Source organism: Lutzomyia longipalpis, chromosome 2, assembly GCF_024334085.1.
Source record: "Lutzomyia longipalpis isolate SR_M1_2022 chromosome 2, ASM2433408v1".
Classification (NCBI taxonomy): Eukaryota; Metazoa; Arthropoda; class Insecta; order Diptera; family Psychodidae; genus Lutzomyia; species Lutzomyia longipalpis.
Genome location: NC_074708.1, coordinates 23,579,441 through 23,593,499, shown reverse-complemented (window position 1 = coordinate 23,593,499; position 14,059 = coordinate 23,579,441). Strand labels below are relative to the sequence as shown.

The 14,059-nt window shown below is 35.4% G+C and overlaps 2 protein-coding genes across 3 annotated transcripts in view; both read right to left on the bottom strand.

The window, feature by feature from the left end:
• LOC129789596 (irregular chiasm C-roughest protein-like) overlaps nt 1-2,527 on the bottom strand; it is a 130,586-nt gene extending 128,059 nt beyond the window's left edge. For both annotated transcript variants that reach the window (XM_055826521.1, XM_055826525.1), the window contains exon 1: nt 856-2,527. The gene's annotated coding sequence lies outside the window, so the exon portion shown is untranslated. The remainder of the gene's footprint in view (nt 1-855) is intronic.
• Nucleotides 2,528-12,853: 10,326 nt separating this feature from the next.
• Nucleotides 12,854-13,784, bottom strand: LOC129789265 (uncharacterized). Its single transcript, XM_055825918.1, has 2 exons — nt 12,969-13,784; nt 12,854-12,898 (listed from the first exon to the last, which is right to left on the bottom strand). Exons 1-2 carry the CDS (start codon nt 13,782-13,784, stop codon nt 12,854-12,856), a joined length of 861 nt encoding a protein of 286 aa, XP_055681893.1.
• Nucleotides 13,785-14,059: the final 275 nt, after the last annotated feature.

The following is a 14,059-nucleotide window of genomic DNA, read 5'->3' as shown; positions in this document are numbered from 1 at the left end:
AATAACATAAAATATCCATCAACTAAGATAGATGCCCATAAATTTTCATCACTCTTTTGTCCGTGTGGAATTTATTGCTTTCAACCCCTTTCGGTATATGAATAGAATCCAATGCAGCGAGGGATGGTGAATATGATCCCAGAATATATGGACTTTCCATCGAGTCTCCGACTCCACCAGAGTGTGCCACAATATGACATTGTTCTGTGGTGAATATACTACATACATACATATAACACATCAACCGGGAAAGGTGGTTGGGGTGTTTGAGAATGGTGGTACAGGTGAAATATGTAGGTGGTGCAAAGCCGACATTTCAGTTGCCAGAGTCACAAAGTTCTTCGCTGTGTGGAAAATTGTGGGAATTTATGAAGAAAAGTTGAAGATAAATTCGGCGCGGGTCACACCTCATTCCACTCATTCTGCATGGTCAAACTCGCCCTAACTGCCAAGTCCTACCACCAACCCGCCTCGTGTCTTTTTTTACGGGGGTTCTTCCGTAAATATTATCTTCCCCATAGACTAATATACAATTCCTTGGATACATATTAAATATTAAGGTTGATCCCATGCATGGAATGGGTGAGGGCGAAAGTGAGAATGTTGTCAGGGGGTATGATGATGAAGAAAAAACAAAGACGATGAGATTTGGGTGTACTCTTTCTGACCTTTTTGGGATCTGTCCCTTATACCGCATCATCGGTATGGCGCCACGGGTAAGAGAAGGAAATTTATGAATTTCCAAGTTTTTGCTGTAAGTGCAATAATTCATGGGGGTCCGACGAAAAACACAAAATTGAGAGAACACTCAAAGATGAATGTCATGTAAAAAAAAAAAAAACTCAAAGTACTTACCCAGTGTCGATAGCGATTGTGGTGCTTGGCAGGAGGCGAATATTTTTACGGAACTCGTGATAATTTCTTATCCAGAAAAATATGACTCGTTTCCGGGTATGTTTGTGTTGTTTCCCTTCTTGACTTTCAAACCTGCAATTCTACACTCTGTAACACACCATGGATTTTTTAAATGATTCGTAGCACAACACACCCTTACTATACTTTCAAAACACTTTAAAATATCACCCCCTTCTTGGAAAGAAAGTCGAATGGTCAAAAAACTAGAACACTCATTGGAAAAATATTTCAATTTCAATTTTACTTTCTCAGTCACTGAAGGGCTTTTTTTCGATTTAATTTTTTCATAGATATGTATATTGAAGAATAGTACGTCTCAATTGGTCTTTTGAACTCTATTGAATAGAACTTTATGAACAGTAATTAGTTGCTATATATAGTAAATATACATATATGCAGTAAGATACACTGATTTTTAAATGTATCCACTTCACTGTAAAATTTCACCCTCGTACGATATAGTAGAGTTAATCTCGATATGCACTTCCGTGCTTCTGTTGTTCAACTTGGAAGGGGTTGCACCGCAGGAAGCTTAAGTCGTTCAGCTGATTACTATTATTACAACTAACACACGAGAATTACAATTTGCCCCGAAGATGCTTTGCAATTCACCAATTGAGTATTACACCGATATACATATATGTATGTAATGTACCTATATAGCTCAGTTTTATTCTTCATCCACAAAACTAGGCCTTCAGTGTTGGGGGGTATATAGGTAGTATACTACTAAAGTATGTATGGCAATTTTTCACCTCTTGGAAGCATGAAAAATATATCAGAAACACTAAAATTTTTGCGATGTTTCTATATATAAAACATATATATTTGCATCTTCTTGGGGACTTTAACTTATGTACGATGGAGTGACAAATGGGAGATGTGGCTGTGCTGTATCCAAACCACTAAACGCAACCCCATTCAGAGGGGTTTGGGATCGTTTTAACTCCTCTCCTCACTGTTGCGATCCTGCGGCGAGGCACGCACTCGACATGTAGATTTAATACATGTGAAAATTTATGGATGGTGCCGTAAGTATGCTCACCACCCCCTCGAAAAACACGGTAAAGCTTTTTAAAAGCTCTCCAAGGTGATTTCCGCTGTACTTCGCCTAGAATTTCTCCACCATGTTACGTCCTCACAGTATTAAACTTTTCTTTATTCCGCACCGTGAATTGCTAATTAATGCGGATATTCACACAGAGAAATTGTCCTCTTTTGCTTCTTTAATACCCACTGTGGGCCACAACCATTCACGTTATCCGTAGCACTCACACTTTTTTTTCTCTCTTGTTTGCTCCTGCCGCTTTTCATGAGCAACACGGAAAACTCAGAGAAATAAATGTAAAAAAAAAATTCAGGGTTTATTATTTAGTACACCACCGTGTTGCGAATGTCCTTTCTGTCCACTACACACAATGTACACTCTGTATCGCCTTTAGTCAGTCAAGTGACACTTGCCCTTATCGGAGTGACAGCTTCGATGGCAGTTGCGGGGGATGAAAATCAGGCCGAATTGTTACACTTTCGATGCACTTTTAGTAATGGAATGTCGTGTTCTCTGCCGAAGGAACACACAGCAGGTTACCCTTCTCTCAGCGAAACTTTGAGACAAACTGAGGAGATGTCTCGAGTCAGTACTCTGCGGAACCCGGAGCGCGCGGTCCGAACACAATGCGACGCTAAACCGAGCCCTCATGCGCGTGCCCGAGCTGCAAGCATCATAGCAGCTTTCAGCATGAGAAGAAGCCAATTCTTTGCCTGCACCTACATCACGATGGTAGCCAGCAGTGCCGGATCTGGCTACAATTGCCCTTTGCTCTCTTTTCGGAAGCATCCACCTTCTGCGTCGGGTGTTCCTCTCTTGTCGCATATTATCACCTCCACTCACACCCGCGACTCAAGCCCGTGGTACAATGTCCATAGCCGCGATGCATTCCGCAAATCCACGCGTCGTCTTCTGTTGTTTTTGAGGTGTACCATCGAAGCATATTTCACCCACTCTCGTTGATTATGATCTTTTGACTCATGTTTAACATTTCGATTGAGCAACGGATCCACACGGCTCCTACAATGTAATTTAAATGCATATACCTACAGCACATTTTGCTATATAATACAACAAAATGTAATACATCCAATTTGAGCGTTATAACATGTTTTATATTTAAAAGAAATTTCCTAATAAGTACTCCGCATATAGACTGCTCAAATAAAACATTTTGAAAAGAAATTGAAAAATTAAAATTTTGAATAAACTGATATGATTAAGAAATTAAAAAATAATAATAAAATAAAAAGTATAAATTTCAGTTAGTTACCTTTTATTTAAATGAAACTATAGATAGCAAATTCATAGATTTATTTAAAAAAAAATCCAATGATAGCCACTTGTTGTAGAACCATATGCGCATATTTTCCACGTCATGGATAAAACGCGTCATATGTTGTAATTTGATTTATTAGTTGAATTAGGGGATGAAATACATATTGAAAAGTTCAGATTTTTCTATTAAATTTGTTTATATGACATACATTTTTGTGCAGAAACCCATCGTAAAAAAAGAGTGTATTTTTTTTTAAAAATTCATTTATAGGTTATTCGTAAATCCAGATCGGATATAAAAGTTCCTCTACACTTACAATGAAATTTAATATTAAAACACTTAATTAAAATTAAAATTAATGCTTCTTAATCTTGTTCTTAATATAATCTTATTTCTTTAATTTTTTTTTCTCTCAAGTTCGTATGAAATTTTTTAAAGCAAGTTCTAATTTTTAAAGGTAGGACTAAGATTATCTCTAGATTTTATTACAGGTTAAAGTTTTGATAAACAAGGCTTTAAGTTTTAGGACTAGACATAATTTTTTTTTAAGTTAAATCTAATTTTTTTAAGCAAGACTTAAGCTTTGGTAAAGTTTTATAGCGTCAAGGCTTAAGTTTATATTTTTTATAGAAAGTTTAAAGCTTTAAATTTGTTTAGGATTTAAAGCCATTCCAACCTTTTCTTAAATTAATAAAAACTAGATTTTGAAAAACTGAAGCCCTTATTTGTGAATTTCACTCAATGCCCTTTAAAATACCAAGAGTTGATAACTGAAAGAACTTTGAAAATATGTTTAGTAAATAATAGAATGCAAAAGCACCTGTGTATTTGACAAATTGCGGAAAACAGAGTTCTTGTCGTTCTTGTTCTTCACACATCCGATATCTCAATTCACTGTTTTGTTCAATCGATTGCCCCGCGAAGAAGTTGAGAATGGAAGAACAGTGGCGCTCACGACTTTTTAACGTATATTATTTCTCAGATGCAGCAAATTCTTGATCGGTGGTAACATCTCCAACAACAACCTGTGTGACATGGAGTCTTGTTTGTTTTGCAGATGCATTTGCACAGCAGCAAGGCTGAGAGTGGTATGTGGATAATTTTCATGTAGATGAAACTGGATTCCTGAGGTAAATAGCAATGGAAAGGATGTCATGCACAATACAAGGGCGAAGTACCTAATTGAAGGAAACGCAGAAAACAATTTTAACCCACCCAGTCTTGTAGGGAATCAAAAAAGGATAAAGAATCGCCAAAAATATTCACCATTTTCCACTGGGGTCACAACGAAAAAAGGCAATAAAGTTTTGTAAAAATTCAAAAAAATTAGCCGCCATTCGCCATTTTGTTCATTTCAATGCATGAAGCATATGTTTCAATGCTTCGTCATGAGCTTGTCTATGAGAGTTTGACATTTCATTCATTTTTTTTGGGAAAAAATAAAAAAAATTGCGTATTTTTTAGTTTAATTACCGTGGTAAATGTGTTTTACGTGTTGTTCGAAAGTGATTTTTATGTCTGAATACCTGAAGGATTAATTCCCGCACAGTTTGTGATCGTCTCAGCGAGCACATCTCTCATTACAAAACAAAGCAATCCAAAAACAATGGTCGTGGATCGTCTTGAAGATGGCTTTTTCACGAATTGAGAGATCCTCTGCGCTGGAATCCTTTGCGTTTAACACCACCACGACGGACAAGACGATGGATTGCTGGTTTTGTGATTCCCTGGATGATGTCACGCAAAACCTTACGATGTTTCTTGGCACCACCTTTCCCAAGACCTTTTCCACGACCAATGATGTGCTCGCTGAGACGGTCACAGGCTGTGCGGGAATTCATCCTTCAGGTATTCAAATATAAAAATCACTCCCGAACAACACGTAAAACACATTTACCACGATAATTAAACTAAAAAATATGCAATTTTTTTATTTTCTCCAAAAAAAGTAAATGAAATGTCAAACTGTCATCGACAAGCTCATATTGACGAAGCATTGAAACATATGCTTCATGCATTGAAATGAACAAAATGGCGAATGGCGGCCAATTTTTTTGAATTTTTACAAAACTTTATTGCCTTTTTTCGTTATGACCCCAGTGGAAAATGGTGAATATTTTTGGCGATTCTTTATCCTTTTTTGATTCCCTACAAGACTGGGTGGGTTAAAATTGTTTTCTGCGTTTCCTTCAATTAGGTACTTCGCCCTTGTATTGTGCATGACATCCTTTCAGAGAAAATGAATGGGTTTTGAGAAATGTCCTTTTGTATGTGAAAAGTCTTCTCAATTTTATTTTCACACTCGATTGGTGGCAAAAGGGTGACGAAGGTGCGAGATTGGAATAATTTTTTTTCATTCGTAAGCAGAGACGTGGGATTCAACCCAGCAGTGATGGGACCTCGCATATAGCTCCTGAAGTGGGAGACTGATTGACGGATATCCAGGAAATGGAGGACATCATTCATCGTCTCCAGTCTCTCCAGTTCCATCAATTTCCCCGATAGTTCCTTCATGTCCATCTTCTAAACATCCTTCGATTGAATCTCAATGAATCCCTATGGGAGTTTGTCTTTAGTAGGGTATGGGTGAGATTGAAGCCTGTATGTCTGGGTGGGTGTCTGAAAAGGGTTAACGATCCATGGGAAAAAATGAACATTTTCCTCCTTCCCATACTCACACACAGTCCTTCTTCATATAAATGCCAAACAGAAGGGAAAGGCCTTTTCTTTGCAGCATCCCAATGAAATTCGTGACCCACATCAATTGACCCACATTTAAATGGGTTTCCATTCTATTCAGTCTACCTCCCCATAATATAGCACAAATCCTCCCGTTCGCAGCCAAGTGTTACTCATTCACACAATATAATATGTATAATGAATAAATTTCCATAAGCTGCACTAACTCACACATATTTTTTTTCCATCAGAATCTACAATTTTTCTTCGCGACTGTATTACTGCCATTCTTCCAACTGCACCCAACTCTATTGTTTTCCCCATGCTTTGCACAATGCACCATGGGAATCATCTAGATGGGTGTATTGATGAAAGAATTTTTACTCCATATACGTTTTCTCTGTTTTTACCACTAAACACTGCAAGTACACGGCGAAATTCAAAAGAACAGTAGCGCGGAGTGGTACAAAACTCTAAAAGTTGACTGTTTCTTTCAAGTAATTAATGCAACACAAAAAGACATTCAATACAGTTACATAAGCATTAGAGACCTAATTTTTTTTCATCTTCATCGTTCCCTTTCTTTTTTTGCTGCTCGTTCTTTTATTACAAGCACCAATTAAATAATTCACGGTGTAATTTTTGTTTATATTTAATTCAATTTTTCACACTCGTTGTGCTCAAGCGTTGTTCCCGCGGATCAATAAAAAAATGCCATGGAAAGCATTGAGAATGGAATTCCAGGTACAGAAAAAAACGAACAGCCTAGATATGTTTTTTTTTTACATAAAACAATAACTTTGATAAATAAGAGGATAAATTAGGTCATCAATTTTGTATGTTTTACTTTTTTTTCTAAAGGGATTTTCAATTCTTTTGTTGAAATACTAATTAGTGAGGAAATTTTCGAGATTATTTTTCTCATTGAAAAACTCCCAGAAACTTTTATCTTTTAATTTAAGCTAGATATGTATAAGATTTTTTTCCAAAATCTGATTCAAAATTATCTATAAAAGTTAATTCTTAATCAATAATCTTAATATTTTGCCCAAGAAATTCTAGAATTCTTTCTTTAACTAATCATGTAATAGTCAATTACATAACTTAAAGAAACTCTCTTAAGAAAAATCCGACCTTCACCTTGGCAATGTTACAATTCTAAATAACTGCTTTCTTGTCTCTTCACAATGAATTCTGAAGAAAAAAAAAATGTTGAGAAAAGAGGTGAAAAATGAAATTTTTTAATAACAGTTGAATGAGAGTTACTAACCATCATCAATTTTCTCACCATCATCAGGTGATAGCAACAAAGTGATACAGAATTCAAACAATGGGAAAGAGTGCGAGGTGAAGTCGGGCAACTTGGGAAAAAATTTCAAAGTGTGAACTTGCTGAGTGCCTTAGTGAAGAAAAGTTTATCTCGCTTCAGTTTAGAACACTAAAAGGTGTTCTGCTTCTTGCAAGAATTTCGTTACTTTATACTCAACAGATTAACACGTTGAGGGGATTCAGTCAATTTCCATTAATCACCTAATTGTAAATCTCGCATTTTTGTGAGTACATTGTTGCGAGAATTATCGGTGTTTCTCATGTCTAGCGCCAATTGAACAAAGAGACAAGAAATACCATAATGTCTGATATTAAATCACAATTACATGACTTTATCCAACAAAAACACAAAATGTAATTTCTTGACGATTATTTTCAACAGCAGCTCTCCACTGTTTTTTGTTGAACACACTCTACTCTCCACTAGACAGGGCTCAAAAGTGAACTCATTGGTGTTTTATTCCTCGCAAGCTGTATATTGCGGTGTAGCATTACATACATATAGGTACACGAAATGAGCTACCTACATTCTAATATTCCTATATAATGTTATACCATCCTCATGTGAGCTCTAAATTGAAAAGTAGGTACCAAGAAATTCTATAGAATTTTACGAAGAATTTTTATTTGATTTTAAGGTTTACAAAAAAAAAATGTTCTTGCTACTTGTTGTACGTTCTTACCCTATAAATTTCCATGGGCAATGAGAACCGTCTCTTTATTAACTGTTCCATTGCTATTTAATCAGAGATGATTATTTCGCCTAGTTCCCATCATCGCTCATCAACAAAGATCATTTGCATAGAATGCAATCTCGTGGGTACATTATACAATATCAAGAACATTCCCGAGGAAGAGGAACCGCTCACGAGATGTAATTACATCATAATGAGAGATAAAATATCACATAAAAATTCAAACTTTTAACCATGGACATGATGAATTCTTTAATTTGAATTCTCAGTGTTATCTTGTAATCTTTCCACTTTTAGAACCTCAACAAGTTAATAACTAATAATAATTCAATTAAGATTTGTGGAGAGTTTTAGAATTTTCTAAATTAATTTGACGATATTTTATTTAAATTTATTTAATGGTTAATTCCACACGTGATTCCTTTAAAAATTAAGTGATATTGTTATGAATTAAAATTTATTCTCATCACAGTCAAACTGTCATGATAGATAATTATTATTATTAGATTTATTTTATTCAGGTACTTTTTTTACAATTTCGCACCGTATAATTTAAAAAAAAAAAACTAATTTACATTAAATTTCATTAATAATTTTAATTTCTGACAAAAATTCAAGAATTTTTCTAGACCCGACCTCAGAGAAGTCAAGTAGCTCAAGAGCTGATTTCTTTCCAAAAATTTTATTTCTTATATTATTTAGAACTTTACAATGTAGAATAATATGCTCAATGGTAAGAAATTCATTTTTAATATTGCAAAAGGTACAAATGGGACGAGGTGATTTAGTCATTTTATAGGATTGAGTGAGTCTAGAGTGACCTATACGTATGCGGGATATGATGGTACACTCTTTTCGGGAAAGAGAGCTAGGGATTTTAGGTCGGGAAAGTGATGAACTAATTTTATTCATCAGACCAGGTACCTCAGTCTTAAACCAATTCAAATTTTTTGTTTTAAATTTATTTTTAATTAAATTAAGAGTACTTTTGAGTGTGAGATCATTACAGGTAGGCATAGGTAATTCAAGAGCTTTCTTAGCTTCAAAATCTGCTTTTGTATTCCCAGGAATCCCTTTGTGTCCTGGGACCCAAAGAAGACATGCCGTACCTTTCAATTTAATCAAAATAGATCTTATGTTATTAATAATAGGAGAATCATTTTTAATATTTTTAACACCTTCGATAGTACTCAGACTATCAGAAGCTACAATCCATTTAATTAATTCAGAACTATTATTTCTTCTTGTATCTTGAATGAACTCAAGGGATTTTTTAATTGCCATTGCTTCAAGCTCAAAAACAGTAGTTCGGGGATGACATCTACAACTGAAAATAAGATTATCTTCAGTGGTTATAGCGAAGCTTTTTAAATCGTCTTTGCCTGATCCATCACAATAGATCACACAAGAATCAGTGTGAATGCTATTAACAATATTATCAAATATATTAATTATTTCAGGAGTTGTTCTTTCTTTATAATTAACTGTGGTCATATAAGTATTAATATAGTCATCATTAAGCAACCAAGAAGGTTGTAATGATGGAGAGCGTATTTCAATATTAATTTCTGAAATCATATTTTGAATTAGGTTGCCACTAAAGGAGTAGAAACTAGTTACATCTTTCCTATTTTCCCAACATCGCAAATTTTCAAAACCGGGGGCAGACGAGTTTGAAAGGAGTCGAACTGCAGACTTAGCACATTGAAATTCTATTGCTAGTTTCATGGAAGGAACTCCAGATTCAGCAAGAAGGCACTCAACACGGGATGTCCGGAAAGCCCCAGAGCTAAGCCGGTACCCTGCATTGTAAACACTGCTCAAAGTGTCTAACAAAGATTTATTAGCAGCTGGAAAATAAATTTCACTACAATAAAATAGTTTTGAAAGTACAAGAGCATGATGAATGGTTCTAAGTGAGTCTCTATGCGATCCCCAACTTAGACCAGATAGGCATTTAATAATATTTATTCTTTTGTTACAAGCAATTTTAAGATTCTTAATATGAGTGTTAAATTTTAGTTTAAAGTCAAGATGTACTCCCAAAAATTTATATTCTTTAACGTTTTCCAGTACTGTGCCATTAAGAGAGAATGTAAGTGGGGTACATCTTACATTTTTTCTACAAAAGTGAAGAGCTTTAGTTTTTTTTGAAGAAAATCGAAAACCATTAACAGCTGCCCATTTACTCAATTCATTAATGCAAGTCTGCAGTTCAATACATCTGACATCATCTTTAGGATTACTATTGTAAACTACAATATCATCTGCGTAAACAAGAATTTTATTAGGACCATCAACTGGAAATAGGGAAAAAATTTTATTTATTGATATAAGAAACAAAGTAACTGATAGGACACCCCCTTGGGGGACTCCATTTTCAAAAGTATTTTCATCTGATAGTTCATTATTAACCCGTACTCTTGATTTCCTGGGTTTTAAATAGAATTTGATAAATTCTAGAATATACCCAGTTAGACCCCACTCAATTAGTTGATTAATGATTACTTCACTCCATACTCTGTCATAGGCCTTTTCAATATCAAAGAAAATCGCGGAGGTATGAGATCTCTTTTGGAAGGACTCAAAGACGTCCCCAGTAAGTTTAGCAACTGACATATAAGTAGATCTTCCTTTACGAAAACCTATTTGATTATTTGAAAGAAGATTGTTATAATCCAGAAACCAGACAAGTCGAGCATTAACCATTCGCTCAAAAATCTTAAGATCACAATTTGTAAGAGTTATGGGTCTATAATCTTGTGGTCCATTAGGGGAGTTTTTAGGAATAGGTACAATGATTGAATCTTTCCAATCTTCAGGAAAAATAGATTTTTCCCACATATCATTAAACAATTTTAACAAAAATAAATGAACTTCTTGAGGTAAATTTTTTAGCATAGAATAAGTAATTAAATTAGGGCCATATGACTTTCCTTTACTTTTTGAAAGAGAAACTTTAAGTTCTTGAAAAGAGAAAAAGTTATTAATTTCAGCAGAAAATGGCAGAGATATTGTAGTTTCAGGGCAATCATTCAGAAGTTTATTCTTAAAATCAACTTCACTATTACTTAGAGAGATATTAGAAGAAGGGAAAGCAAATTTTTTACCCAAAATATTGGCAATTTCTTTTGAATCAGTAGAACTTCCTTGATCACAATTGACATATCTAATTTTTGGACTTGAAATTCCTCTAATTGCGTTAATTTTTCTCCACATTTCACTTGGTGGGGTGTTTGAATCAATGGTATTGGTAAAACTATTCCATGAATTAGTTTTTGCTTCATTAATTTTATCCCGAGTCCTTTGAACAATAGAAAGATATGCTTCCTTGTTCTCAGCTGTTGGATATTTTTTAAATTTTTTAAGACTTCTTTTTCTCTCTCTAATTAATAGTTTTATCTCAGGTGTCCACCATGGAACTCTTCTGAATTGCTTGCCACCTTTAGTTTTTGGAATTGATGAATTAGCAGTAGAAATTATACACTCCTTTACCTCATTGTACGAGATCAAAGGAAAATTACAATTATAAGCAAAACATCTTGGCATTAATTCTGAAAATTTATCCCAATCTGCCCCCGATTCAATCCACCTGCACTGAGATGAGACCTCTTTATATGAAAAAGAGATATCAGTGAGATAAATAGGAAAGTGATCACTACCTCTTAAATCATTATCAACAGTCCAAACAAACCGAGACGCGGTTTGAGGATCAGCTATTGTAAGATCAATAGCATTAAAAGTTCCGTGGGCAACAGACAAATTAGTGTTAGATCCATTATTCAGAATTATTAAATTTTCAGAATTAACAATTTTTTCAATTATTTTTCCACGACGATCAAGCTTGTTACTACCCCAATACGGATTGCTAGCATTGATATCTCCCATGATAATAAAAGGAGTGGGCAACTGTCTAATCAAATTAACTATTTCTAATTCTTCAACTGGAATTCCGGGATTAATATAAATAGAAACAATTGTAATGGGGAAGTGCCATTGCAGTCTAATAGCAATGGCTTCTAAATTTGTGTTCAAATCAATAGGATCAAAAGACCACCCATTTTGTATAAAAATTGAGACTCCGCCACTCATTGTGGGATTATCTGAAAGATTTTGATGAACAGCATTATACCCACTAATAGTTGGGCCATTAATATTTTTGTGATTAAATTTAATATGAGTTTCTTGAAGACAAAGAGCAACTGGTTGCTTTTCATTAATTAACAATTCAATGTCTGGTTTTCTGGGCCAGAAGCCATGGCAATTCCACTGTACAAAAGAAGGATTTGTACATAAAAGATTATTATTTACATTATTTTGAAATTGAGGTGAAATAAAATTATCGTCAAAAGAATTTAAATCAATTTCATTGAGATTTTCTGAATTATTATTGTTAGACGTCATCATCGTCACTTAACATTTGGTCATCTTCATCAGAGAATCTTGAATTTTTGGGACGATCAGAACCTCCAGTGGAGGAACAAGGAGAGGGGGAATAGGAATGGAAGGATAGGGGAGGAGAAGGAGGAGGATCAGGGGGAGGGAAGGGAACAGGTTGATCTTCATCAACCTCAACAGACATAGCCTGCGATGAATCTTGGGTGAATTGGATTTTATTCTGACTAATTTCAGGAGAATTTTGACTAATTTCTTTGCATTGAGCATTGGTGGAATTTGGTGTGCGAATTTTTGAATAATTTGGGGAAGCAAGTACTGTGTATGAGACATTGGTGTCATCATGAACAGTATTATTAATTTGAGCAGCATTAATTGCCCTTCGGTATGATTTGTTTGTAACTTTAGATGCTTTAGGAGCTTTTAATAGTGAATTTGCAGCTCGTGACTGTACCTGAGATCGGTTTACATGAGGTGTTTTAGTTGCAGAATAAACTACTTTACTTACTTTACTTAATGAATCGGTGCTAACGGTGCTTGTACCTTCAGATTTTGATACTGTTTGAGCATAAGAGATGGATTTAGAAGGAACGGAATTAGGATAGGAATTTAGGATGGGGTTGGGAACTCCCTTCCTCCTCTTCAACTCCTCTCTCGCCAAATTGTATGGGATCCTTAGGGTGACGCGGATTGCATTAACTTCCCTCTCCTCGATGTATTTTGGGCAGGCTTTGCTGTGGCTTGGGTGGGCACCAAAACAATTCACACATTTGGGCAGGTTGCATGGGTAGATGAAATCCGGCTCATGTGAATCTTGAGCACAAATTCCACACTTCGGACGATTCTTCTTTGAGTTGCATCTCTTCTTGGTGTGCCCCAGCTTCTGGCATATAACGCATCTGAATGGTGATGGAATGTAGATCTCGGTCTTTACAGTCAAATATCCAACATTTACTTCAGCAGGGCATGTTGGAGTGCTGAAGGTCAAAATGTGTGTTGCAGTGTTGATCCATTGTCCATTATCTTTCCGTTTAATCTTCTGTACTCCAATCACATTTTGCTCTCCCATCTGTGCAATAATTCTCTCCTCTTTTACACGCGTCAACTCTTTGCATCTGATGATTGCCTGGGACTGGTTCAATACACCGTTCTCCGATATAGAAACCGGTTTCTTCTCCTTTCCAAAAATTTTGGTGGCCTTGAGTGCATTGATTTGGTGTATATCTTTCGTCTGTACTAGAATATCCCCACTTTGGAGTCGCATGGCTGTCTTAAATTTATCCTTTGAAATATCCTGTAGTCCTTGTTGGATATCAAAAATATCCATCTCCTTGAGACTTTCCCCACTGATAATGAAGTATTTTTCACTATCCGATGGATGAGTAAAGAATGCATTGCGAAGGGCCTTGTAATTGCGTTTTGTAGATTCTTCAAGTGTGGGCATTTGCCCACGATGCAAGGTGTTGTACAAATTAAAAGTTTCTGCAGGAGGGCCAGGCCCCCCTGAATGGGCACTCATCACTTCAACTCACTTATAAGAAATTCAATCAATAAGAAATTGGCGCAAAAAAAAATTCAATACTCTCAATAAACTCTGAGAAAAAAAAAACTGCTCTCGACAAAATGGAGCTCTATGCGCTATTCGTGTCTATTCACCAAGAGTGTCTAAACCGAACTGTGATAGATAATTAATTTCATAGCATTTACATATTTCTATTC